A 27,914-nucleotide genomic window follows, 5' to 3' on the forward strand; every position below is an offset into this window, starting at 1 on the left:
GGACTGTCAGCGCAGTACACTGTCTTCAATGGTCAGTCGGTGAGTAAAAAAGGCATGCAGAGCTTTGGCCTTGGCTTCTTGGTCAATCAGTCTGACTCGGACAGTCAGTCTCACAGAAAGTTGGTCAGTGTATCGGTCACGGTCAGTCCAAGGACCATCAGTGAGGGAAAAGGTGTGCAGAACCTTGAGGGTGATCTCTTACTCAGTCAGTTGGTCTTAGATACTCAGGGGGTCATTCAGACCCGGTCGCAAGCACCGATGTGCTCGCAACCAGGTCGATGGGTGGCCCTGCGCACGCGCAGAGGCCGGACTGCGCGTGCGCAAGCCCCGGAGCGAGAAACTCTCGCTCCGGAGCTCGCTACAAGAGGGGCGGCTGTCGATGTTGATCGACAGCTCGCCCCTTTTTGTAGGCGGGCCGGGGGGGTGGTTTCCAAAACGGCCTACCGTTTTGTGGGGTGGCCGCACTGACATCATCAGTGATGTCAGTGGGGAGCTTCCTGCTCGATCAGAGCAGTAAAGCTCCCTGGGGCTTGCGAGTGCCCAGACCCCACCTTAGGATCTGGTCGCAAGCCCCGATGGTTGCGATGGTGATCACCATCGCGACCATCACCCTGGTCGCTAGCTAAGCTGTGGGTGGTAACCCACAGCTTAGCTTGCAACCAGGAGGCCGCACCAAAAAGACAGAAGCGCCCACCCTCATTCAGAGAGAGCGATTGCTTCGTGCGACCGCCTCTGAATGAGGTCTTCAGTCTCACAGACAGTTGGTCATGGTCAGTCCAAGGACATTTGGTGAAGTAAAAAGCATGCAGAACCTTGAGGGTGATCTCTTAGTCAGTCATTTGGTCTTAGACAGTCAGTCTCACAGACAGTCAGTTAGGGTCAGGCCAAGGACAGTAGGTGAGGGGAAAGACACACAGAACCTTGGGAGTGATCTCTTGGTCAGTGAACGGCAGCATGGAAGTCAGTGTACTTTACCTCCATGTTCCGAACTTTTACCGATGATTTTCTTTATCATATGCTCCCTAATGTAAAAGGCTTAAGGGACTATGGGAGGATGTACTAAGCCTTGGAGAGGGATAACGTGGAGAGAGATAAAGTACTAGCCAATCAGCTCCTAACTGCTATTTTTCAAACACAGCCTGTAGCATGGCAGTTAGGAGCTGATTGGTTGGTACTTTATCTCTCTCCAAGGCTTAGTTAACCTCCCCCTATATATTAAGCTTCCTTTCCATAAAATTATTGTATGTAGAAACTGCAAAAGGCCAATTAGTTCTGCAAACCACAATCCCTATTATTATCAATGGGGAATACGGTCTGACCCCTATGTACCAAACTATGAAAAATGAAGTTTTTTTTTTTTAGCTTGGCCCCATTGGTTTATGCCATCCTCAGATATCATAAACTGCTTTATGCCAATGGAGGCATTCTTGTAGAGAGGGGTCTTACCTGCACATGCGCAGTGTCAGATTCTCTGGATGTTTTTTTTTTTTTAATTGAAAGACTCCTCTAATATTCCAGGGGATTTCCCACTTGTTATTTATTTTAGTTAAAGGGATAAAACAGTTTTACCAAAACTTTTTTTTATTATACAATGAAATAAAAATGTGTATTTTTTTTTTCCTGTGAGGCATGGTGTGGTTTTTTTCCTGTGGGGCATTATAAAAGGATCGTTATTCAAAACTCCCACATAAGATCTTGGCTGTAACCAGACATAGGAAGCAGGAGGAAGTAATCTCTATACAAAAGCTGATCTTGATCAAGTGTGTGAGAGTGGCTAGGTCTTTTTATATGTTAAATGGAAACAAGTAAAATTGGTTTCTATTCACAAAATGACCAGTATCTGTGAGGCCCAAATGGTGAATAATAGATTCTCCTGTAACAAGCATGGTGTTTTTTTTTCCTGTGAGGCATGGTGTGTTTTTCTTTTTCCTGTGAGGCATGGTGTGTTTTTTTTTCCTTTGAGGCATGGTGTGTTTTTTTTCCTGTGGCGCATGGTATTTTTTTTCCTGTGGGGCATGCTGTGTTTTTTTCCTGTGAGACATGGTGTGTTTTTTTCCTGTGAGACATGGTGTTTTTTTTCCCGTGGGGCATGGTGTGTTTTTTTTTCCTGTGAGGCATGGTGTGTTTTTTTTTTCCTGTGAGGCATGGTGTGTTTTTTTTTTTTTCTGTGAGGCATGGTGTGTTTTTTTCTTTGTGAGCCAGTGTGTGCATTTTGTTACTGGGGGGGAATGTAGCTGGTTGGGGGGAGGGGGGATATAGCTGGGTTTCAGGGAGAGGATGTAGTTGGATTTGGTGAGGGGGGCCCTCCAAAAATATTTGAGCTGGGTGCTAGTAGACCTGGAGCCGGCCCTGTACAGGGGTCAGACTGCAGTCCCCATTGACATTAATGCAGCAGTAGTTGACTTTTGCAGGAAGTTTCTGTGATTACAGTACATAACCGGGATACAAAAACTGCATTTTCTGCATAATTTACTGAAAAACCAGCTTAATAAATAGGTCTTATAATCATATAAGGATAGATGTGGCTTGGGAGTTACATGTGCAGAATAAATGAGTGAAGTCTGTACTAGTACCTGTAAAAGCCGCTATGTTGGTTGAAGTCTAGAGATAATCTTACTGGGAACGTTCCCAAGTGTCTCTTAGGACAAGCAACAATATTGTTATTATTATCCTGAAATCATTAAGGACTTGGCTGAAAAACCGAAGATACAGTAGGTTGCCGTACATGAAAGGAGATATTCTCTATGCTGTTAAATATTATATGGTACAGATAAGTTTTATCACATATAACAAAGCACATCAAATGGGATCTAAGAAAAGTTATAAAATATAAGCTATAAAACCTACCTTATCTGATAACTGCGTGCTAACATATAATCGTATTGTTCTACGTAAAGGGGACTCAGGCCCTCATTCAGAGCCACTCGCAAACAGCAGTACGCTCGTTGCGTTCCGATGTTGACTAACCGCGCCTGCGTCGGTGTAACACTGCGCATGTGCGTACGGCAGATTGCGAGTTTTTTTGGTCTCGTTCGTCAAATAGCGTACAGGAAGTGACATGTCAAATGTGATTGACAGAACAGGGCGTTTTTGGGTGTTGACGGGGGTGGAGATGGAAAAACGCAGGCGTGAGCGAGGCGTTTTTGGGGCGTACATACATTAGCAGATGCGAACGTCAAATGTGTATGGACCGACTCATACGTCACTGGATGATCCTCTTTCCCTTCAAAATGCTCGCACAGCTTAGGGTCTGGATTACTCGACCACATTGGCGATGGCCTTCTCCTCCATCCCGGCACTCCTCGATGTTGCTGCGATTAATCGCGGGTGGTCTGAACAGCAATTAGTGGTGTATTGAAAACCGGCTTGGTATGTGTTTTGAAAGTAGTTTTTTGTGTTAGCACAAAAGCGTACGCAGGTGGAAATCAGAGCTGCTAATGTGATGATTACACAATCAATTTACGTACATTTGTGGTAGTTTCTTTTGGGCTCAATTTGTTGGTTAGGGCCTATTGTAACAATAATGTCATCATGTTTTTTAGGTTTTTACCTTTTTCTTTTGGCCTGTTGAATTTGCATCATTATGTTAAATTTGAAACGTTCCTTAAAGAGACCTTTTTTTTGGAGGGCATGTAAAATGTGGTTCTTGCCAGTTTGTGCCTTTTGGCCCAGGATTAAATGTAATCCATTTTGACAATAATGTAAGAATACAATGTCAGTTTTTTATTATTTTTTTATTGCTCAAACAAAAAATCACAAAAAAATCTATTTTTGGCAAAGTTTTTTTGCAGGGTTCATTCCCAAAGTTACAATAATTGGGCCAACATAAAAGATTTATGAAATGTAGAACACAAAATTAAAAACAATTCACAAGAAAGGAGAGGGAAGTTTTGACCAGAAAGGAATATGAGCCAAGCACAGAAGGAGTGGGGGAAAAGTCGCCATTGCTTTCACCGTTTTTTCACCCATTTGGCTGGGGGAGGGGGCGCCAGACCGGGTCCGGGATGTCATCGGGCTTGCCTGTCCAGAGGCAGATGTTGTGGCCTCTGGACTAGGCACAGGGCTAGGCACATTTGGAGGATTGGCTGATGTTGTGCCAGAGGTGGAGGATCCTGATGTTCCGGCAGGAAGGGAGGTCGGCTCCACCATGTGCTGGCGAACGACCTGCTCCAGGGCATTGGTGATATGGATGTTGGCCCTGGTATTTTCCGCCAGGGCCTGAGCAATGGTGACATTGGCCACAGCATTTTGCTCCAGGGCCTCAGCCACCCGTAGCAGACTGGCGTCCATTCTCTGCAGAATCTCCGTATGGAAATCCGATTTGAAATTGAGTTCTGTGAGGAGGGCCACTGCCTGCGAGGGGGATTGCCCTGGACTGGCTTCTGCAGGGTCCTCAGCCGGATGTACTGGTTCCTCCCCTGCAGAGCCAGCAGAAATTCGGCGGCCAAGGCTCCCCTCTGGAGCAGACTCATCCGCCTGTGTCTCTGTTAGGAAAAATGAGAAAAGACTCACATTAGAATCTACATATTGGCCCACTAACATTTCAGAGTTGGTGACATCACAAGATTTACCTGGGACAACATGAGGAGCCGCAAAGTCTGGCATGTCCGTATCCATGTTGGACACGCCAAACACCTCCACAGGCTGCACACACCCCTGTGCCAGCTCTTCTAAATCCGTCAACTCCAATGACACAGGGGTGGGACCCCCACCTGTCCCCCTTGCATGCCTAGCCCTGTCCACGAGTTTTTGCTTTAGGCGATATTTGAAGTCGCCCCATCTGTGGGATAAAATGGAAACCATTATCATTTTGTTTAAAATGGGGTTTGTTTTTAGGGGGGGCAAGTGTTTACTTACCGCCGTTTGACATCCCGGGCTAGACGGACATAATCACTCACCCTATTGACAGCAACGGCTACCTCTTCCCACATTCTCCACTTCTGGCTTGTACTCATATTCCTGTCTGCCTGTGGCAGGATGTCCACACACTTCTGAATCAAAACCTCCATCTCCTTTCTTGTGAAATGTGGCTGCCTTTTTTTTTTTGGCAGCTTTGGCCGGAATACTGGGCCCGGCAGCCTCTTCCATGTCATCCTCCTCACCTATTTGTGTAAATATTCAGATTTCTCAAATTCACAACTTGCCCAATCTTATGTTTCAAATTAATCATTGAGACAAAATGCATGAAAGACTTACCGCCTGACTCTTGGGCATTGTTTCCCTGGTCTGTAGCCATGTCTGAGGTCCAAACAAGAAATACACCAGAATTTAAATGTGTTTTCGTGATGTATTTATACATGCGTCCTTATTTTGCGGCCGCATCATTGATTGTGCGTTCCTATGATCCCTCCTTAATTTGTGCGGGAAACGAAACACTATTTATGGCTTGGTGTGTCTCGAGTCGAGGTGGCGTTTTTGGATTGTTGGAGGTTACCTTGGTTGGAGTTTCTTGTTTGCGGATTAAGGAGTTGGCGTTTGGAGTTTATTTTGTTTGCTAGATTTGCGTTTTTATTTTCCGTTCGCTTTTTTTTTTTTTTTGCCTTGTTTCTTGATTTGGTAAGTTTTGTGAAGTCTAACTTTGGTTCAATTGGTGTCTCATTGTGTTTCTTCTTCTTTTTATTTTTTTGATCCATAATTTCATCTCTTTTAGGTTTTTTTTTATTTCGGACCCAAAGACCTTTTGATTTGGAATCTTATATATTTGCTCTTGGTAAGTCCATTTTTTAACTTGTATTTGCGAACTAATTAGCGCATTTTTCTCTGTTTGTTTGTTAACTTGTATTTGCGAACTAATTTGCGCATTTTTCTCTGTTTGTATAGTGACTTGTATTTGCGAACTAATTAGCGCATTTTTCTCTGTTTGTTTATTAACTTGTATTTGCGAACTAATTAGCGCATTTTTCTCTGTTTGTTTGTTAACTTGTATTTGCGAACTAATTTGCGCATTTTTCTCTGTTTGTATAGTGACTTGTATTTGCGAACTAATTAGCGCATTTTTCTCTGTTTGTTTTTTGACTTGTATTGGCGAACTAATTAGCGCATTTTTAAATGCTTATTAATCCTGTAAAATTGTTTGTGGTTGGCCTTTCGCATTTTTGGCTTACATTTCAACCCATTTTGATGTACTGTGTGCAATGTCGTTTTGCTCTTTGCCCAAATGTGTGTTTCGCCTATTTTATGTTTTGTCTAGCACAAAATTTAGAAACATAAATGCACAGACTAAACTTTTACAAATTAATATTGGGATTATTTTCAGTTTGGACGTATCATGACAATACCCCGGCATGTAAGCAGCAATGGATGGTATCATCAAGCTAAGTTGTTCTTAATTTTCTTTTGGGGTGGGTCCAAAGCCTTACATTCAAATCTTGCCATTTCAGGTTGATCTTGGGCGGATTGTTCTGGCCATGCTCCCAGAAGCCGACCAACCTCAATCTCGTCCCAGGCGTAGGCATGCAAGGCCCCAGATATTTCGAACACGTGTCCCCCTTTTTGGAATGCCCGATGATGAGGTTTTAAGACGCTACCGTCTTCCTCCCAAAATCATCATAGACACTCTCTCATTAATAGAGAGTGATCTTGAGCGGCAAATTGACAGTCCAACAGCAATACCACCACTTACGCAATTTATGGCGGTGTTACATTTCTGTGCCTCAGGATCGTTTCAAACAACGGTGGGAATAGTGGCGGGCATCTCACAATCCTCCTTTTCAAGGATCCTGAGGGCAGTGATGGAGGCACTTTCAAGCACCTCCATCATTTTATTAAAATGCCTTTGGATATGGGTGCCCTTAGTGTGGCCAAGGCCAATTTTTACCAAATAGCTGGCTTCCCACACATCATAGGGGTTGTGGATGGTACTCACATACCACTTCAGCCTCCAGCATGGCTGGAGGCAATATTTCGCAACTGTAAACACTATCACTCCCTGAATGTAATGGTGGTATGTGATGCCTCCCTCCAGATCCTGTCCCTGAATGCAAAATTACCAGGAAGTGCACATGACTCCTTCGTCATCCGGCAATCAGGGATATGGCACAAATTAAACAACCTACAAGCTGGTGATGCGTGGCTTCTGGGTAAGTGGAGACCTTTAGTACATAACAATGTTAAGCTTGATACACAGTGATCCTGATGTTGTCTATTCTTTTTCACAGGAGACAGTGGATACCCTTGCATGCCCTGGCTGCTCACTCCTTATTTGGCTCCCACACCAGGTCCACAAAGTGAGTTTAATACCGCACTTACAGCCACCAGGCAAGTGGTGGAGCGCTGTATCGGCCTTTTAAAAGGCCGATTCAGATGCCTCCACCGCTCTGGTGGCGAACTCATGTATTTGCTGGATATGGTTTCGAAAATTGTGGTCCTGTGTGGGATCTTTCACAACATCGCCATAAGGAGTGGTGTTCCAATGCAGCCAGAGGATGCCTTACCTGAGGATGGCCCCCCCGAGGTTGGTCGGAGGTCAGTATGTGGCGGGGCCATACGCGATGATGTGGTGGCCCGATATTTTAGGTAATTATTGACCAAACAACAGTGTGTATACCCAATGTGTTACGGTTTTTTGGCGTTCATCTTTTTTTATATTAATTCTTGCACCATATTCTGTTTGTTTGCATAATCTTTGGCACTCCCACGATGACTACTTCCTGCTACCCTTCAAAAACCTTTCTGTGGAAACTTCTGGAATATATTATGACACCCATATTGCAACGCCATATTTTTGAAATCATGTGGGCATGGACCTTCGTCAACCAGTTCTTGATTTGTTGTGTGTTTGTTTCCTGTTTTTGGTATGTGGTGTATTTCTGATTATCACTGTGTGTTTTGTTTGTGAGTGACCACTTTGTATTTTGATTTCTGTTGTGAATAAATATTTGGAGAGTGTAATTTGTTTCCTTTTTGGGCACGTTAGAAGCAAGTGTAAACAAACTCCCAAACGTTAATTTTACCTAAGGGGTAACCCAGTAATGAAGCAAGTGGAGCTAAAATGTAATATGTTTTCGGGGTACTAACCAACACACCAAGGAATCCTGTACAATCAGTTGCCTTCGTAAGATTGTCCTAAGCAGATTGGCCACCAAATAGGAACCTGAAAAATGTTGTAAACTATCATGTTGTCCACCCCAAAAAAGGAAAATGACATTGGTACTGGGAGGGGTTTCTTGTGCCTGTTTGCATTCAAAATACAACACACAGGGCCTGATTCAGAGCCACTCGTAAGCGGCAGCTCGTTCGCTCTGAGCGATGTTTGCCCAACTGCGCATGCGTACGGATCGTTATACGCATGCGCGAACCAGTCAGTGCGGCTGAAATTCATGTGCTCGCAAAATAGCGAATGCCTGCTAATTTGAGTGACAGAAAGAGGCGGATGTGGGTGGTAACAGGGGAAGGTGCTTGAAAACGGGGAGTGGAGATCCGATCGCAGGCGTGCTTAAAGGTCAAAACGGGCGTTTTATGGGTGTGCATATTTAAAACAGCAGCGTCATTGACCACGTCACTGGGTTTTTTTTAAGCCAGAACTGCTCGCAAAATTGTGGTAGCAAAAACCAACCACAAGAATAGCGAGCAGTTCATACCCTGTTCGATGTACTCGATTAATCTAATAAATAGCGGACATGACGTAGGATGCGAGCGGCCAGGGGGCGTAGTTTCCCAAAAAACGACCGCAAGTTTTGTACGCTCGTTCAGACCTAGAGGCGTGAACAGACCGCAAACAGCGAACGGTTCATTTGAATAGCCACCCCTATTTTCTGGACGAGCGAGCGCTAATTGCGTCCGGCTCTGAATCAGGCCCACAATCTGTAGTGAGATTCTGTGGCAATCCTTGCTTGAAGAGTCTACTTATGTCAGTGTAAAGAATCTTGGATTTACTAAAAACGCATGAGACAGAACTTGAATTAAAACTGATTTATTAGGAAACAATTAGAAAAAAAAAAAAAAAAACTAATTCCTATGGAGGACCGCCAGATGGTCAACGCCCTGCAGAAGCCCGGTGACTTTCTCCCGCATACGTGCCACACAATGAAAGATTTCTGCCCGACGCCTCTGTTCCTCTGTGGGTGACAAAAGTTTGGGGATTAATAAATCTATAGTGAAGCAACATTCTAAAAAAACACAAAACAAGCAAACCAAAACTTAAAAGCTTGTGGCCAAAAAAAACATTACACGGATAAAACCCAGCACCCCAAAATGTCCTAGGCCAAAAATACAAGGGCCCTAAAAAAATGCACACAGGTGTGATATGTGTATGGTGAAATCAGCAGGAACAGGTAAAGACAACCCCCAAAAATACCCTAAGGCGACAGAAAGCCAACAAAAATGGGGACGACACATGATTACATACGAACAGTTTGTGGTGCCCAAAATAAAATAAAAAAACATACCGTTCGGCAAAACGCCAGAGCCAGAAGCCACTCCCTGGACCACCTCGGAGGTGGCTACATTCCCCAAACCTAGGGGCAGGGTGTTAGAAGAATCCTGGGAGGGGGTATTTGGAGGAGGGACGGATGGAGGAGAGGGGGAATTGGGCTGGAGGGGAAGTAGACCTGAAATCTCGGCCACAGGGTCTGGGGAGGAGGGGGTAATTGAGGAATTGGGGGTTGGAGAGAGGGGCCGGGACCGGCGTCTTGTCTGGCGATGACGCCGTAGTCTTTGCTGTGCCCCTAAAAGATGAAAAAAATATTGTGGTTAGTTTCAACAGGAATCCAAAATAAAAAAACTTAAAAAAAAAAAAAGTACAATGACTAAATAGGACAGACATGAAAACATGCACATGCAGATATGACTACAATGACTAAATAGGACAGACATGAAAACATGCACATGCAGATATGACTACAATGACTAAATAGGACAGACATGAAAACATGCACATGCAGATATGACTACAATGACTAAATAGGACAGACATGAAAACATGCACATGCAGATATGACTACAATGACTAAATAGGACAGACATGAAAACATTTACACACAGTTAGGGCCCACAAGATAAACTTGAAAACCACAGTCCATAAAACTTACTTTCCGCGATCTGCATGCGAAAGCATGCCAGCAAGCGGGGCGTACGCCGGTGCAGGTCCGACCACCTGCGCTCCAGCTGGCCAATATGTCGGCGTGAGCCGAAGGAGCGCAGGCGGCGACGTACCTCCGCATATGCGGAACGCTTTCGCCTATTGGAGATGGGTGGAGGCTGACTGGTGATCAGCCTGTCCATCACCTCCGTCAGCACCAGCAGTTCGCGCCTGGTGAATGCGGCGGATCTCATGATGGCAATGGTGTTTTTTTTGAAAAATATTTTTAATAAAGCACCCAAAAAAAATTTGATTGGCTAATGTATTTGGGAAATTAACAGGACAAATTCTATTGGTTAGTGTATGAGTCATGTGTTCGACAGGGCCACAAATCTCTTGAGAGTTATGATACGCTTGATGCAGTGACATGCGTAAGCAAAATTAAATAAAGAAATGAACCACAGAAAATTTGTGGGGATACAAACAAATAGAACAATTGTTTAATTGGGGCTAACATGTCTTTGGAACAATAAAAGCGAAGGTTTCAGCCGTACGTATTCTGCGAGTAAACACAAACACGGACAAGATTAAAGTTTATTGCATTGTGTTGAAAAAAAAAAAACAATTAAGCTAATTGATACATTGATTGGCATGATACGATTGAGGGAGGTAGGCAGACAAAACGAGCAGGTCATCGGAATCTGACAGTCCCACTTCCGGTTTGTACTTGTGCGTGCGTTCCCTTCAAGCCATTTCGGGGATGTACGCTCGCTATTTGGCACGCTCGTTAGTTAGAGGAGGGGTCGGCTGAGTTTGGGGCGGATTTTTAGCTGCGTACGAAAATACGAGCGAGTGCTTGAATTTAAATATTTTTTTACGTACGCCGAACGTACGTACGCCCAATTGCGAGTGGGTCTGAATCAGGGCCTCAATTAGAGTTGGACAACCCCCGGAGCAGTCCTGGTACCCTGGATTACTTCCAAAAGCTCTTGGCACAGGTTTCGGAGCTTCTAGCCCTCATAGAATAATATCATTGTATCCTCCAAGGTGCACAGGGGCTTCTTAGGCAGAATAATATTGTTTCTGCACTGGCTGAGTGGTTCTGCTTTTTTATTAAATTATCGGCTATGGCCCAATTATCTGCTGAAGAAATCTGGATCAATACTCTGATTTCCTTTGTTCTCATCATGGTTATTATGGGGCATACTGGTGGTTGCCGGGTAAGGCGCACCCCATCCACAAACACCATACCAAGCTACATGAATAAGTATATATTGTGTCTACTACTGGAGCCACCAACCTGATCTTCCTCTAGTACTATCATCCATCCTGATGGATAGCTGCAGACCAGTGCTGAGCAAAGAGATGTTCCAGGCTTCAGCAATCCATGAGATAGGCCATCTTTCAGGCCAATGTCACAACTCTTGTCAGAGACCCCAGTACCAGACCCAGCCACTTGCCTGTCAGGAGTTTGTGCTGGCGTGCCGGGAGATCTCAGCTTCCCCATTCATCATCTGCAGCCACAGTGGGTCTCACTGTTCCGACTCCCTGCTGGTCGCCAGCCAGAGTGGTGGCAAGTCTGAGCGCTGTTCGCCACTCTCCCACTGATAGCGTCCTGCTTCACTCCGTGGGAAGCCATGATACAGTTTTACTGACATGCCATGTGGATTCTTTACCGCCGGCTTCACTTGCTGGGTGCAACCATGTTGTTTCCAACTCACAGCCAATGGAATCCCAATCTGCCATAACCTGATTCTTTTATCCAATCCATGGCTAGCTCAGGGTATTTAAGGAAATTCCCAGCGCTGTGCAGATTGCCAGTGCAATGTTGTCTCCAGCCTAGCTGTGAGATCACGATTGAGCTCCTCTCTGTTACTCTGGCAGATTCCTATCTCGCTGCACCGCTGGCTCCAGTTGCTATCCGGTTCCATTCTGGTAATTTTGTCCGGTTCTATCTTGTATCCAGTCCGATCCCATTTCGGTGTATCCAGTCCGGTCCCATTCCACAGTATCCAGTTGGGTCCTATTCCAGTGAATCTTAACTGGTCACATTCCGGTTCAGACATATACATCCCTATCCAGAGTGTTCCTCATAGTCTCAGTCTCTGTCCAGTATTAGGAAACACAAGCACGGGACAGCGACCTTCACGTCAGGTGCAGCGAAGCCAAATTCCCTTGAGGGAGTCTCTGGTAAAAAACATGGGCGTGTTAGATTCCGCACCTCTGACTTGGGTCTCAGCCTACTTCATATATACTGGTCTACCTTTAACCAATCAGTACTTATCCCATGAGTTGAAACTACATCAAACCTCCCAGTTTCACGGTCAGCACCTCTGAACCCTCGCCTACCAGTGACTACAGCTCGGGTCCACAAACAAACCACACAAGTGTGACAGTCAGATTGTGCTAATGTTGCAATCAGGTACTGCACTAAATGCAGATAAATAATTAATCCAGTGATTACATGAATGATAATAACATAGATAAGGGGACATTTATAGCAGAAGGAGTTAGAATAGTAATTGTGAGGACACCAGGTTTATGTGTGCATTATTCTCACCTATCGCCCATCGCCGCCATGAGAAAGTCAGCGGTTATAGCTCTCGCACAGTACCACAATTCCTTTCCAAGAAGCTTGAATCGCACAGAAACCATACAACAGCAAAGGTACAATAATACCTTAATTTTACACAGCACATACTACGGAATCGCTATGTAATCCTGGCGGCTGAATAGCCGCCAGATCAAATACCGACAGTAGAAGACCGACGGATGAAAATCTCGACTGGGGCTGGAAAGCACCCTAACCCTCCCCTCTCCCTACCCTAACCCTCCCCTAGTGGTGCCTAACCCCCCTTGTGCCTAACCCTAACCTCCCCCCGTTGGTGGGGGGGGGGGTGCCTAACCCTAACCTCTCCATAGTGGTGCCTAACCCTAACTCCCCCTTTCCCTAGCCTAACCCTCCCAGGGGGGGGGTTGAACCCTAAGTCCCCCCGAGGGTTCATAAATCTATACCCGCGGTTACATCCTAAGACACCCGGCTTACCTTCGTTCGGTATGTCGGGCATCGGGATTTGGTCTTGGGGCCTAATCAACTCCTACTTTAGTCCCATGTGAGGATTTCAGTGTCGGTATTCCGGCAGCTGGTAACCTAACTACATTCCCATACTACATGTATGGAAATGTAGAAGCACTAACTACAAACTATATACAATATATAGAGAATTGTCAGTAGTATTATCCACACTCTGAGGCAGGGCCGGACTGGTCATCTGGTACCTCTAGTAATTTCCAGAAGGGCCATTGGCCTGATAGGCCGGTCCGGTCCGAAAGCCTGGCCGAGCAGTTCCGCATCCCCATGCTCTCCTTTGCGGGATAGTGAGAGACTGAGGCGTTCTGTGAGACCAGGCCCCCAGTGAATCGCAGCACGCTCCTGTGAAGCATCTATGGCGCGCACACAGAGAGGATTGCCAGGGCTGATTTAGAACCCCAGTTCGTCCCTACTCTGAGGGGTATATCTATTAAAGTGCGAGTTTATAGGAGTGGAGTTGTTGCCCATAGCAACCAGTAAGATTCTATCTGTAATCTTCTAGAAGGTGCTAGATAAATGTAAAGTAGAATCTGATTGGTTGCTATGGGCAACATCTCCATTTCTATAAACCCACACTTTAGTAAATATACTCCTGAGAACTATACACCACCTAAACAGTGAGCATTTAGAACAGTGATAGAGCTTGTGATCAGTTACAAAGTCACGCTTACCCACCTGGACTGGAGAAAGTAACGCTGTGAGGGAGCCTGGTGAGCAGGGTCCCGCTGAGAGAGATGCCCACAGCGCGACTTCCCGCTTCTCAGAAAGCGGATTCTCCAAATCCTGGCCACTGGGGCCTGTGACTTACAGATCCCGTCCGCTTGGCCTGATGAGCCTTTGACCAATTTGGTAGTGACCAGCTACCAGTCAGCACACCCCTGCAGGTAGACTGGATTCACCAATCCATGAGAGGCTTCTCCAAATGGAGATGGTGCTCATTGCTGCTGGATCTACCTGGCAGGTGTTAGCAGAGTCGGTGTATGGAAACCATAACCTATTAATTTAAGGCTGCTGGACTGCATCCTGGTCCCATGAACCATTGGCGGAGTAGCCCAGCAATATGGAGGCTGCTGGACTGCATCCTGGTACCATGACCCATTGGCAGAGTAGCCCAGCAATGTGGAGTGAAACAGAATTATGCTAGATGTGTTTATTATCCAGACGGATTACCCTCCAGGATAGAATACACTCGGCCAGAATATATGTGATACTAGAGGTGGTTGCACAGTTGTTTGGTGCTGGTGGCAGTTAGACCACACGTGGTGCAGCTAATCCAGCTCTTAGGTTTATTGAACCAGGTAGAACAATAAGTAGCATAAAGCACAGGGGCTATAATAGGTACAACAGCAGTGTGGAAGCAGCCTAGAGCCTATGGGTATTGCTGTTCTTTGTAGTTCGCTGGGCATCTGGCTGGTAAAATCACCGGCGGATAGTAATTAGTACTTGTGGCAACTATGCAGGCTCTGCCCACAGCAAACAGATGGAGAGTGTCATGATGGCTCTGTCTGTCCATGTGGACACCAGGGAGAAAGACGCACAGAGACGAAGCACATGCGCAGTAGCCTGTGCAGAGGTCGTAACCCTTGCTGATCTCCAGCAGGTCCTAGACACTGCCAGCTTAGTTATCCTGTGTGTGGGTGGAGCTCCTCATCCAGATGTAGGAATCATAATCCCCCTCCCCAGATTATCCAATGTGAAGAACTGAGTAGAAAGTACTGTGTCTGTTTTTTTTTTAAAACCTGTTATTTTCCCACCATGAGGTGACCCCCCCATGGTGTGAAGTACAAAGCCCTAAACCCTGGTACTGGGTGCTTTAAATGAAGGGACTGGCTACAGAACAGTTAGTGGGCCTGTTTCCTCTCCTATGTCCCCTGTTGGGGGCCAAAACATCTAGCAAACTCCTTTCTGGAACAATGCCAGCTCCATCATGTTGACAAGGGGGTTTGGCTTTCCAGGTGCTATAAACCTAGCCACATTAACCCCTTGTAGGCATTTGTGATGTCACCTTGGTGTCTTCCGAGTGAGGTCATATCTAGATGAGCAGGTCTGCCTGGTAGTGTCTACTGGCTATTGGGACACTATTTTAGGTCTCAGTCAGGAGGGTATTTTATAGACGAGACTTGAAGTCGCCCTGATCTGCAATAATACAACGGCTCACTCACGTTTCATCTGTAATGAATCAGCCAGGAGAAAGGCCAATAAAACATCAGGTGATCTCATGTAGTCAATAAAAGGTTTACAGTGATGTCAGCTGCCAAGTCCCATCCCAGCCATTAGGATGTGGTGATATTACTTAATACCCGGAGGTAATAATATTATAACCACACACAAAGCATATAAACGCGACAGCACATGCAGCAGGTAAGACAAACCTGAAGAAGACTTCATCATGTGGACCAAGGTTCTGTGTCTCCTTCTCCTCGGCCACTTATGTGGCAGCGTTATGGTCAAGGTAAGAGAGGCATCATCATTGGAATATTTCCAAGCATCTTGGGTTATGGGTGGTACTCTGAAAAATGGGCCCCCTCACCCTGCTACACCTGTCCTTTACTGTGCCCTCTGCTTGTTCCTCTACTACCCGGGTCAGTCTGGTCACTTATTCAGATACATGAGACCAGCCCATCCCCTGGCACAGAAGAGGACCAGACATTGCTGTCCATCAGTTATATAGACGTATGAGGATATCATGGTTTTCCATACGGTCACCAACAGAGATGTATGGGATATTTGTGGGTCCTGGGCTTCCGTCCACACAATCCCTACTATTGTCCTTCACTCTGTGGCATCTTGGGCAGTGACAGTCAGTAGAAGATTGTTATAAAGATGAGACAATCTAGCCGAGGAGCCTGAGCCTTTTAGGGTCACTACTCTTTCTGTGATTTAAAGGGAAAAGAGGATTAGCCACAGGGGGTAGGAGGGGAAAAAACAACTGCAGGAAGTTGTAGGAGGGGGGGGGGTCAGAGAGCGATTCACAGGGGAAGAGGGGTAGAACAACTGGGGTAGGAGAAGAAAAAAGACAGCTGTTGAGGGGAGAAGGTGGGGAGAGAGAAAGTATGTTTGGGAAAGAGGGGTAAAGTCACAGGGGGGCAAATGGGGATGAGATAACTAAGAGGGTGGAGGGGGAGCGAGAGCGAACGGCAGGGAGAAGAGGGGCAGAACAACAGGGGGCAGAATGATTAAAACAACTGCTGGGGGAGGAGGGGGGAGAAAGAAAAAATCTCGGGGGATGCAGGACGAGAAGAGTAGGATGGAGTCCTTGTCTGTGGCCTTTAATGAAACTGGCAGCTTGCACAGCACTTATACATTTCCCGGGAATTGATCTGTAGTTTTCCACCTGTGTTGCACTTTAATTAATGCTGAAATATCACAATCCTGTAAAATGCGCTTCCGCCCCCTGCTGGTTACTTTTCTCCCTGCGAGCTCTGTCCTGACAATACCTCAGACATCAGTGCTTGTATGACAATAGCAGATTGAGCTGTCCTGGTTACACAAGGCATGATTCAGAGAAAAGAGCAATTTGCACCTTGGTAAATCCATGTTGCCCTGTAGGGGGGCAGATGGAAGATGTGCAAAGATTTCTAAGTAATAAGAGGCATGTCTTACCGTAATTCTAAACTGCAGTGTTAAGGTGCGTACACACTAGACGATATTTTGCATGATTTGGCAGATTCCGATGCATCGTGCAGAGGGCCTGATTCAGATCCGCTCGTAAGCGGCCGCTCGTTCGCTCCGAGCGATGTTCGCACATCTGCGCATGCGTATTGGTTGAAATGCGCATGCACAAACCAGTCAGTGCTGTCGGAAATCGTGTGCTCGCAAAATAGCGAATGCCTGCTAATTTGAGTGACAGATTGAGGCGTTTGTGAGTGGTAACAGGGGAAGGTGCTTGAAAACGGGGAGTGGAGATCCGATCGCAGGCGTGCCAAACGGTCAAAACGGGTGTTTAATGGGCGTGCATAATTAACAAAGCAGCGTCATCGGCCACGTCACTTGGTTGTTTCTTAGCCTGAACTGTTCGCATGATTGCGGTAGGAAAATCCAACCACAAGCACTGCGAGCAGTTCAGACGCCTTTCGATGTACTCGATTAATCTAATAAATAGCGGAGATGACGTATGATGCGAATGGCCAGCCCTTGAGGTGGCCTTTCGCAGCCGCAAGCACTGCGATCAGCGCTGGCTGAAATACATGCAGGTGACGTGTACAATGGCGCTACTTTGCTAATTATGCACGCCCTTTAAACAGCGTTTTGGCGACCTGACACACCTGCGTTCGCACATCCACTCCCCCGTTTACAAGCACCTTCCCCAGTTACCACCCACAAAGGGCGCTATCTGTCACTCAAAGCAGCGACCTGATAGTGGCTTACGAGCAACCAAAATCCGATCGCAAAGACTGGCTTGCGCACGCACACTGCAAATTATGCGCAGACGGGCGAAAATCTCTCAGAGCGAGCGCAACTTAGCGACCGGGTCTGAATCAGGTCCATAGTGTGAATACATATCATTATGCAAAAACTGCTGCTTCTGTGTAATTTATTGAAAAATGGGTTTGATAAATAGGCCCCATAGTCTTAGATATGACACCACTGAGTGATATGCATAAAGGAAATTTGTGATAGTTAATTATAACTAAAGGTAAGATCTTATAGACAAGAACATGAGTAAAATGTTAAAAAAAACCCCTGAAATTACCTATTTCCTTAGTCCAAGATAATGAGATAATCTGACGCTGTGTGAGAGGACGGTGGTTCCTGCCTGTCCTCAGACGTTGTTCAATGGTAGATAAAGTGTTTATCTCTGACTGCACAGCTGAGCCCTAGAGAGTGACATACAATGTCTGATGAATGCTGGGTACACACTGGAGTGACGTTGAGACGATTTGCCTTTTCATAACGACAAATCGTCTACATCGCTCAGTGTGTACCAGCGATTGCGCGCTCCCACGGTCGCTAGGTTTAATGTGCTGCACATCACCCCTAGCAATATCGCTAGCGACCTGTAGTTAGTTAATGAAGGATGGAGCTGTTCAAGGGCATTTGTTCCAATGTCGGAACGAATGCCCATCGCTCCAGTGTGTACCCAGCTTATGGCACAGGCTACATCTCAGCCAATTGGTCAGCTGATCAATGAAGATAAAGTGCACTATGTAACTACCATGCCAGTATGGTGTAATACCTAAGCAAGAGGGGCACAATACAGACTAATTTAAAGTGGTGCTTAAAGCAGTGTCGGCAGTGTAAGTGTTACTATGCTGGTATAGGGAGGGAAAGGAGTGTCGGCAGTGTAAGTATAACCATGCTGGTAAAGGGACGGAAAGGAGTGTCGGCAGTGTAACTGTAACCATGCTGGTATAGGGAGGGAAAGGAGTATCGGCAGTGTAAGTATAACCATGCTGGTATAGGGACGGAAAGGAGTGTCGGCAGTGTAAGTATAACCATGCTGGTATAGGGACGGAAAGGAGTGTCGGCAGTGTAAGTGTAACCATGCTGGTATAGGGAGGGAAAGGAGTGTCGGCAGTGTAAGTGTAACCATGCTGGTATAGGGAGGGAAAGGAGTGTCGGCAGTGTAAGTATAACCATGCTGGTATAGGGAGGGAAAGCAGTGTCGGCAGTGTAAGTATAACCATGCTGGTATAGGGAGGGAAAGCAGTGTCGGCAGTGTAAGTGTAACCATGCTGGTATAGGGAGGGAAAGCAGTGTCGGTAGTGTAAGTGTAACCATGCTGGTATAGGGAGGGAAAGGAGTGTCGGCAGTGTAAGTATAACCATGCTGGTATAGGGAGGGAAAGCAGTGTCGGCAGTGTAAGTATAACCATGCTGGTATAGGGAGGGAAAGCAGTGTCGGCAGTGTAAGTGTAACCATGCTGGTATAGGGAGGGAAAGCAGTGTCGGTAGTGTAAGTGTAACCATGCTGGTATAGGGAGGGAAAGGAGTGTCGGCAGTGTAAGTGTAACCATGCTGGTATACGAAGGGAAAGGAGTGTCGGCAGTGTAAGTGTAACCATGCTGGTATAGGGAGGGAAAGGAGTGTCGGCAGTGTAAGTATAACTATGCTGGTATAGGGACGGAAAGGAGTGTCGGCAGTGTAAGTGTAACCATGCTGGTATAGGGAGGGAAAGGAGTGTCGGCAGTGTAAGTGTTACCATGCTGGTATAGGGAGGGAAAGGAGTGTCGGCAGTGTAAGTATAACCATGCTGGTATAGGGAGGGAAAGCAGTGTCGGCAGTGTAAGTGTAACCATGCTGGTATAGGGAGGGAAAGGAGTGTCGGCAGTGTAAGTGTAACCATGCTGGTATAGGGAGGGAAAGCAGTGTCGGTAGTGTAAGTGTAACCATGCTGGTATACGAAGGGAAAGGAGTGTCGGCAGTGTAAGTGTAACCATGCTGGTATAGGGAGGGAAAGGAGTGTCGGCAGTGTAAGTGTAACCATGCTGGTATAGGGAGGGAAAGGAGTGTCGGCAGTGTAAGTGTAACCATGCTGGTATAGGGAGGGAAAGCAGTGTCGGCAGTGTAAGTGTAACCATGCCAGCAAAGGAAGGGAAAGGAGTGTCGGCAGTGTAAGTGTATACATGCTGGCAAAGGAAGAGAAAGCAGTGTCGGCAGTGTAAGTGTATACATGCTGGTAAAGGAAGGGAAAGCAGTGTCGGCAGTGTAAGTGTAACCATGCTGGTAAAGGAAGGGAAAGCAGTGTCGGCAGTGTAGGTGTAACCATGCTGGTAAAGGAAGGGAAAGGAGTGTCGGCAGTGTAAGTGTAGCCATCCTAGTAAAGGAAAGGAGTGTCAGCAGTGTAAGTGTAACCATCCTGGTAAAGGAAAGGAGTGTTGGCAGTGTAAGTGTAACCATCCTGGTAAAAGAAAGGAGCGTCGGCAGTGTAAGTGTAACCATCCTGGTAAAGGAAGGGAAAGCAGTGTCGGCAGTGTAAGTGTAACCATGCTGGTAAAGGAAGGGAAAGCAGTGTCGGCAGTGTAGGTGTAACCATGCTGGTAAAGGAAGGGAAAGCAGTGTCGGCAGTGTAAGTGTAACCATCCAGGTAAAGCAAGAGAAATCAGTGTCGGCAGTGTAAGTGTAACCATGCTGGTAAAGGAAGGGAAAGCAGTGTCGGCAGTGTAAGTGTAACCATGCTAGTAAAGGAAGGGAAATCAGTGTCGGCAGTGTAAGTGTAACCATGCCGGCAAAGGAAGGGAAAGCAGTGTCGGCAGTGTAAGTGTAACCATGCCGGCAAAGGAAGAGAAAGCAGTGTCGGCAGTGTAAGTGTAACCATGCTGGTAAAGGAAGGGAAAGCAGTGTCGGCAGTGTAAGTGTAACCATGCTGGTAAAAGAAAGGAGTGTCGGCAGTGTAAGTGTAACCATCCTGGTAAAGGAAAGGAGTGTCGGCAGTGTAAGTGTAACCATCCTGGTAAAGGAAGGGAAATCAGTGTCGGCAGTGTAAGTGTAACCATGCTGGTAAAGGAAGGGAAAGCAGTGTCGGCAGTGTAAGTGTAACCATGCTGGTGAAGGAAGGGAAAGCAGTGTCTTGCAGTGTAAGTGTAACCATGCTGGTAAAGGAAGAGAAAGCAGTGTCGGCAGTGTAAGTGTAACCATCATGGTAAAGGAAAGGAGTGACGGCAATGTAAGTGTAACCATCCTGGTAAAGGAAGGGAAATCAGTGTCGGCAGTGTAGGTGTAACCATGCTGGTAAAGGAAGGGAAAGGAGTGTCGGCAGTGTAAGTGTAACCATCCTGGTAAAGTAAAGGAGTGTCGGCAGTGTAAGTGTAACCATCCTGGTAAAGGAAAGGAGTGTCGGCAGTGTAACTGTAACCATCCTGGTAAAGGAAGGGAAAGGAGTGTCGGCAGTGTAAGTGTAACCATCCTGGTAAAGGAAGGGAAAGCAGTGTCGGCAGTGTAAGTGTAACCATCCTGGTAAAGGAAGGGAAAGCAGTGTCGGCAGTGTAAGTGTAACCATGCTGGTAAAGGAAGGGAAAGCAGTGTCGGCAGTGTAGGTGTAACCATGCTGGTAAAGGAAGGGAAAGCAGTGTCGGCAGTGTAAGTGTAACCATCCTGGTAAAGGAAGGGAAATCAGCGTTGGCAGTGTAAGTGTAACCATGCAAGTAAAGGAAGGGAAATCAGTGTTGGCAGTCTAAGTGTAACCATGCCGGCAAATGAAGGGAAAGCAGTGTCGGCAGTGTAAGTGTAACCATGCCGGCAAAGGAAGGGAAAGCAGTGTCGGCAGTGTAAGTGTATACATGCTGGCAAAGGAAAAGAAAGCAGTGTCGGCAGTGTAAGTGTATACATGCTGGTAAAGGAAGGGAAAGCAGTGTCGGCAGTGTAGGTGTAACCATGCTGGCAAAGCAAGGGAAAGGAGTGTCGGCAGTGTAAGTGTAACCATCCTGGTAAAGGGAAGGAGTGTCGGCAGTGTAAGTGTAACCATCCTGGTAAAGGAAAGGAGTGTCGGCAGTGTAAGTGTAACCATCCTGGTAAAGGAAAGGAGTGTCGGTAGTGTAAGTGTAACCATGCTGGTAACAGAAAGGAGTGTCGGCAGTGTAAGTGTAACCATGCTGGTAAAGAAAGGGAAAGCAGTGTCGGCAGTGTAAGTGTAACCATGCTGGTAAAGGAAGGGAAAGCAGTGTCGGCAGTGTAAGTGTAACCATGCTGGTAAAGGAAGGGAAAGCAGTGTCGGCGTAACCATGCTGGTGAAGGAAGGGAAAGCAGTGTCGGCAGTGTAGGTGTAACCATGCTGGTAAAGGAAGGGAAAGCAGTGTAGGTGTAACCATGCTGGTAAAGGAAGGGAAAGCAGTGTCGGCAGTGTAAGTGTAACCATGCTGGTAATGGAAGGGAAAGGAGTGTCGACAGTGTAAGTGTAACCATCCTGATAAAGGAAAGGAGTGTCGGCAGTGTAAGTGTAACCATCCTGGTAAAGGAAGGGAAAGCAGTGTCGGCAGTGTAGGTGTAACCATCCTGGTACAAGAAAGGAGTGTCTGCAGTGTAAGTGTAACCACGCTGGTAAAGGAAGGGAAAACAGTGTCGGCAGTGTAAGTGTAACCATGCTGGTAATGGAAGGGAAAGGAGTGTCGACAGTGTAAGTGTATCCATCCTGGTAAAGGAAAGGGGTGTCGGCAGTGTAAGTGTAACCATCCTGGTAAAGGAAGGGAAAGCAGTGTCGGCAGTGTAGGTGTAACCATCCTGGTACAAGAAAGGAGTGTCTGCAGTGTAAGTGTAACCATCCTGGTAAAGGAAGGAAAGCAGTGTCGGCAGTGTAAGTGTTACCATGCTGGTAAAGGAAGGGAAAGTAGTGTCGGCAGTGTAGGTGTAACCATGCTGGTACAGGAAGGGAAAGGAGTGTTGGCAGTGTAAGTGTAACCATCCTGGTAAAGGAAAGGAGTGTCGGCAGTGTAAGTGAAACCATCCTGGTAAAGGAAAGGAGTGTCGTCAGTATAAGTGTAACCATCCTGTTAAAAGAAATGAGTGTCGGCAGTGTAAGTGTAACCATGCTGGTAAAGGAAGGGAAAGCAGTGTCGGCAGTGTAGGTGTAACCATGCTGGTAAAGGAAGGGAAAGCAGTGTCGGCAGTGTAAGTGTAACCATGCCGGTAAAGGAAGGGAAAGCAGTGTCAGCAGTGTAATTATGCTGGTAAAGGAAGGGAAAACAGTGTAGTGTAACCATGCCGGCAAAGGAAGGGAAAGCAGTGTTGGAAGAGTAATTATGCTGGTAAAGGAAGGGAAAACAGTGTAGGTGTAGCCATGCCGGCAAAGGAAGAGAAAGCAGTGTCGGCAGTGTAAGTGTAACCATCCTGGTAAAGGAAGGGAAAGCAGTGTCGGCAGTGTAAGTGTGACCATGCTGGTAAAGGAAGGGAAATCAGTGTTTGCAGTGTAGGTGTAACCATGCTGGTAAAGGAAGGGAAATCAGTGTCGGCAGTGTAGGTGTAACTATGCTGGTAAAGGAAGGGAAAGTAGTGTCGGCAGTGTAACCATGCTGGTAAAGGAAGGGAAATCAGTGTCGGCAGTGTAGGTGTAACCATGCTGGTAAAGGAAGGGAAATCAGTGTCGGCAGTGTAAGTGTAACTGCTGTAGGATGGAGATGTCACCTGTATCTTGCTCTATACTGTAGGATGGAGATGTCACCTGTATCTTGCTCCATGCTGTAGGTTGGAGATGTCACCTGTATCTTGCTCCATACTGTAGGATGGAGATGTCACCTGTATCTTGCTCCATGCTGTAGGATGGAGATGTCACCTGTATCTTGCTCTATACTGTAGGATGGAGATGTCACCTGTATCTTGCTCCATGCTGTAGGTTGGAGATGTCACCTGTATCTTGCTCCATACTGTAGGATGGAGATGTCACCTGTATCTTGCTCCATGCTGTAGGTTGGAGATGTCACCTGTATCTTGCTCCATACTGTAGGATGGAGATGTCACCTGTATCTTGCTCCATGCTGTAGGATGGAGATGTCATCTGTATCTTGCTCTATACTGTAGGATGGAGATGTCACCTGTATCTTGCTCCATGCTGTAGGTTGGAGATGTCACCTGTATCTTGCTCCATACTGTAGAATGGAGATGTCACCTGTATCTTGCTCCATACTGCAGGTTGGAGATGTCACCTGTATCTTGCTCCATGCTGTAGGTTGGAGATGTCACCTGTATCTTGCTCCATACTCTAGGTTGGAGATGTCACCTGTATCTTGCTCCATGCTGTAGGTTGGAGATGTCACCTGTATCTTGCTCCATGCTGTAGGTTGGAGATGTCACCTGTATCTTGCTCCATGCTGTAGGTTGGAGATGTCACCTGTATCTTGTTCCATGCTGTAGGATGGAGATGTCACCTGTATCTTGCTACATGCTGTAGGATAGAGATGTCACCTGTATCTTGCTCTGTGCTGTAGGTTGGAGATGTTACCTGTATCTTGCTCCATGCTGTAGGTTGGAGATGTCACCTGTATCTTGCTCCATGCTGTAGGATGGAGATGTCATCTGTATCTATCTCCATGCTGTAGTATGGAGATGTCACCTGTATCTTGCTCCATGCTGTAGGATGGAGATGTCATCTGTATCTTGCTCCATACTCTAGGTTGGAGATGTCACCTGTATCTTGCTCCATGCTGTAGGTTGGAGATGTCACCTGTATCTTGCTCCATGCTGTAGGTTGGAGATGTCACCTGTATCTTTCTCCATGCTATAGGTTGGAGATGTCACCTGTGTGTCTCTCTCTCTCCCTCTCTCTCCCTCTCTCTCCCTCTCTCTCTGTTGTAGGTTGGAGATTCCACTTTCACGCTGGAGTCTGTGAAGAAGTTTATAGAAGTCAGGGATGGGGGAAGAGCTGAGGACCTGAAGCAATGGAGCGATGATAGGAAGTCATACAATGAGATATGCAGCAATAAGGGATTACCAGATGAAATAAAGGCAGTCTGTGAAAATAAAGATACTAACGTCATTGATGAGACATTTCATGGACTTGGTAATGTTATAATGTTCATACCTAACCCTTTTCCCTCCTCCTGAATCATGTATGTCATTTACTAGCGTGTAGCCAGGGCGCCCGGAGCATGTGCAATGCTATGACGCCCCCTCAAGTGTTCCAGGGAGGGGGCGGGTCCATATGGGATTAAAGTAAAGAGAAATAAAGATTAGGGGCAGCCCACTGTAGTGGTGCCCATATGCAGTGGCCCCTGTAGTGGTGCCCATATGCAGTGCCCCCTGTAGTAGTGCCCATTTGCAATGACCCTTGTAGTGGTGCCCATATGCAATTCTCCCTGTTGTGGTGCCCATATGCAGTGCCCCCTGTAAATTGTACCCCTTAAAGTAGTGCCCCCCATACTGTACCCCCTGTAGTAGTGCCCATATGCAGGTCCCCCCTGTAGTCGTGTCCATATGCGATGCCCCCTGTTGTGGTGCCCATATGCAGTGCCCCTTGTAGTGGTGCCCTTATGCAGTGCCCCCTGTGTAGGTGCCCATATGCAGTGCCCCCAGTAGTTGTGCCCCTTAAAGTAGTGCCCCTGTAGTTCTGCCCCCCCATACTGTGACCCCCCCTGTAGTAGTGCCTATATGCAGTTTCGCCCTGTAGTGGTCCCCATATGCAATGCCCCCTGTTGTGGTGCCCATATGCAATGCCCCCTGTTGTGGTGCCCAGATGTAGTGCCCCCTGTATTGGTGCCCTTATGCAGTGACCCCTGTATAGGTGCCCATATGCAGTGCCCCCAGTAGTTGTGCCCCTTAAAGTAGTGCACCTGTAGTTCTGCCCCCCCATACTGTGCCCCCTGTAGTGGTGCCCATATGCATTTCCCCCTGTAGTGGTGCCCATATGCATTACCGCCTGTAGTGGTGCCCATATGCATTACCGCCTGTAGTGGTGCCCCTGTAGTGGTGCCCACCTGTACTTACCTGATCCATCGTGGCCGTCGTCCATGCTGTCGTTGCTCTGGTGCTCACGGCGAGTTCAAATGTTAATTATCGGGGTCTGTTCGGACCCCAATAATTAACATTATGAATAGAGCCCTGTGTATCATATCTATGTATCACATCAAACCCTTATTGCACTGTCAGTAACACGCTGGCTATGTCACACGTATCAATCATATAGGATCCTCATCCTTTATTTGCTCTGGGCACTCACCTTGCAGCCTCTAGAGCCGCCTGGAGCTTCCTTAGAATGCACCAGGCAGTGATGTTCTTCCTGATGCTGGTGGCCTGTCTGCACCCTGCTAAGGTGCTGCCACTGTCCCCAGGCCTGTCAAGAGCCACGCCGGGCCCTAGTAAAAAGGGGCGTGGCCTAATCGCCACGCCCCCTCAGGTGAAAAAACGTTTTGTAGTGCCGCGAAGCAGCACTGCGTGCTGGCGAGGGTGAGCAGTGAGCCCCCTCAGCCCGGCGCATAACCAGTGGGGGGCACGATCAGCTTGATCGCTCCCCCCACAGGCATAGGAGACTGGTGTGGCTGGTTCTTAGCAGCCGCAAGCTGTCTCCCAGAGCAGCACAGCACACAGCAGCGTGTGCTGGGCTGCTGTGATGTAAGAGGGCGGGTGGCTTGCTGGAGAGGCCCCGCCAGGCCTCTCCAGCAAGCCCAGGCCTGGGAAATTTGTACCCACTCCCCCCTTCCTCGGCGCCCCTGGCTGTCCCCACAATGCCAGTCCACTCCCTTGAGACCCTACTCTAGTGTTGGACTGTTGCATGAAGGGTCCACAGGAAATGCAATCCTTAAAGGGTGTGGTCATTTATCAAAGGGGTGTGGCCTCTGACAAAGTATTGATGAGGAAATGCATAGGGGCGTGGCCTGTGCGCACCTAGATGATCTGACGTGGAAGGATAATTGGTTCCCGTGCAATACCTCACCAGGGCCATGATTGCTGGATAAGCTGATGTTTATCTTCTCTGTGGTCCACTTCAGAGGCGTCACCGGGTCTGGTGATATCTGGCGCGCACTCTCACTATACCCAGCGCCTCCGCGTCCGAAATGGGTGTGTGGCCTAAAATAAAGGGATAACATCACTCTAGGGGCAGCCCAGCATCATCGGAGATGCCGGGCTGCCCCCGGAGACCGGGCTGTCAGCACTGTCGGCTCCTCTTCTATGACAGGAGCTGGGTGCTGCAGCAGAATGTCACACTGCAGCACCCAGCTCCTGTCACTGCAGAGGAGCCGGCATTTTGGTGACCCCCCCCCCCCCCACACACACACCCCTCATGACGCCACTGGTACACATACACCATATGTTTATTATACTGCTTGCTAAACAAATGTTATTGGATAATGCACTATTTGGCGCCCCCTCTAGGCTTTGAATTTTAGACAAATGGTGATTATTCATTTTCTATCACAGAAAATATGTAATATCATTGCATACTAGTAAATGGAGCCAGCAGTCTCTGAGGACGACAGGTTACACACTATATCACCACAATGGGGGCGATTCAATTCAACGGGAGTTAATTAGTGCCTGGTGGGAACTCCCGGCGTTATTCAATTCACCGCAATGTTTTCTCTGACGGGAAGCAGTTAAGTCGGAGGATGCATTTCCCCTATTCTTCTTTGTTGCATAATTCATTTTGCATTTACTTTGCAGTTAGTTCTATATCTGATGTGTGTTTCGTTTTCAGAACATGTGGCTGATGAAATGGATGTCTGTGAGGTTTGCGCCTTTGCGGCCTGCACCGGCTGTTAATCGTCCTCTCTGGATTCCCGCAGTAACCACAGACGCAGCTCCTCCCGTCCGCCATCAACATTCCTACATTAATTAACAATTTATATCAGGTCCAAAGTGTAGCCACTGAGTGTGAAATAAAATTAATATTACCGTCTGTCCTGTTGTTGTTCTTTCTATAATGTATGTTTTTTTGTGTTCCGTTCTGTAATCCCAGCAAAGAAAGAAAAGTCGCAGGGAATAAACTGAAGATAATATGGACTCTGCAATGATAATTCGGCCACATTCTCCTACTGATCTCCTTTAAATCCTCACTATTTAATACCTTCTATGTTATGTTGTCAGAATTATCATGCAGTGTTAGAGGGGATCAGGAATCAGAATCAGCCTATCCTGTCACTAGGACACAGTGACATCACTGAAAGCAGCCTATCCCATCACTAGGAGCCAGTGACATCACTGAGACTGCAGCCTGTCCATTCACTAACAACCATGATATCACCAGAATGCAGCCTAACCACTCACTAAGAACCAGTGACTTTGCTGAGAGTGCAGCCTATCCGTTCACTAGGAGCCAGTGACATCAGTAAGAGGGCTGCCTATCCACTTACTAGGAACCTGTGACATCACTGAGAGTGCAGCTAATCCATTCAATAGCAGCCAGTGACATCACTGATAATGCGGGCTAGCCATTCACAAGGAA

The 27,914-nt window shown here is 47.0% G+C and overlaps 1 protein-coding gene across 2 annotated transcripts; it reads left to right on the forward strand.

The window, feature by feature from the left end:
• On the forward strand, positions 1-27,232 carry LOC148442602 (guanylin-like). Of its 2 annotated transcripts, XM_088463755.1 has the most exons (3): positions 15,499-15,561; positions 24,332-24,536; positions 27,168-27,232. In XM_088463755.1, the coding sequence occupies exons 1-3, from the start codon at positions 15,499-15,501 to the stop codon at positions 27,230-27,232; spliced, it is 333 nt and encodes a 110-aa protein (XP_088319881.1). The 2 variants fall into 2 exon arrangements, 1 of the variants encoding a protein (XP_088319881.1); XR_015875785.1 differs by lacking the exons at positions 15,499-15,561; positions 27,168-27,232 and adding an exon at positions 1-39 and having other exon boundaries at positions 24,332-24,399.
• Positions 27,233-27,914: the final 682 nt, after the last annotated feature.

The sequence above is a fragment of the Taudactylus pleione genome, unplaced genomic scaffold (genome assembly GCF_031769625.1).
Source record: "Taudactylus pleione unplaced genomic scaffold, aTauple2 ptg001441l, whole genome shotgun sequence".
In the NCBI taxonomy this organism is placed as follows: Eukaryota; Metazoa; Chordata; class Amphibia; order Anura; family Myobatrachidae; genus Taudactylus; species Taudactylus pleione.

Bases quoted from the DNA above. Each gene is read 5' to 3' on its own strand.
- LOC148442602 (XM_088463755.1), top strand. From the start codon at position 15,499: ATGTGGACCAAGGTTCTGTGTCTCCTTCTCCTCGGCCACTTATGTGGC. The intron at 15,562-24,331 runs GTAAGAGAGGCA...TCTCTGTTGTAG, and splicing joins GTGGCAGCGTTATGGTCAAG to GTTGGAGATTCCACTTTCAC. The intron at 24,537-27,167 runs GTAATGTTATAA...TTTCGTTTTCAG, and splicing joins TGAGACATTTCATGGACTTG to AACATGTGGCTGATGAAATG.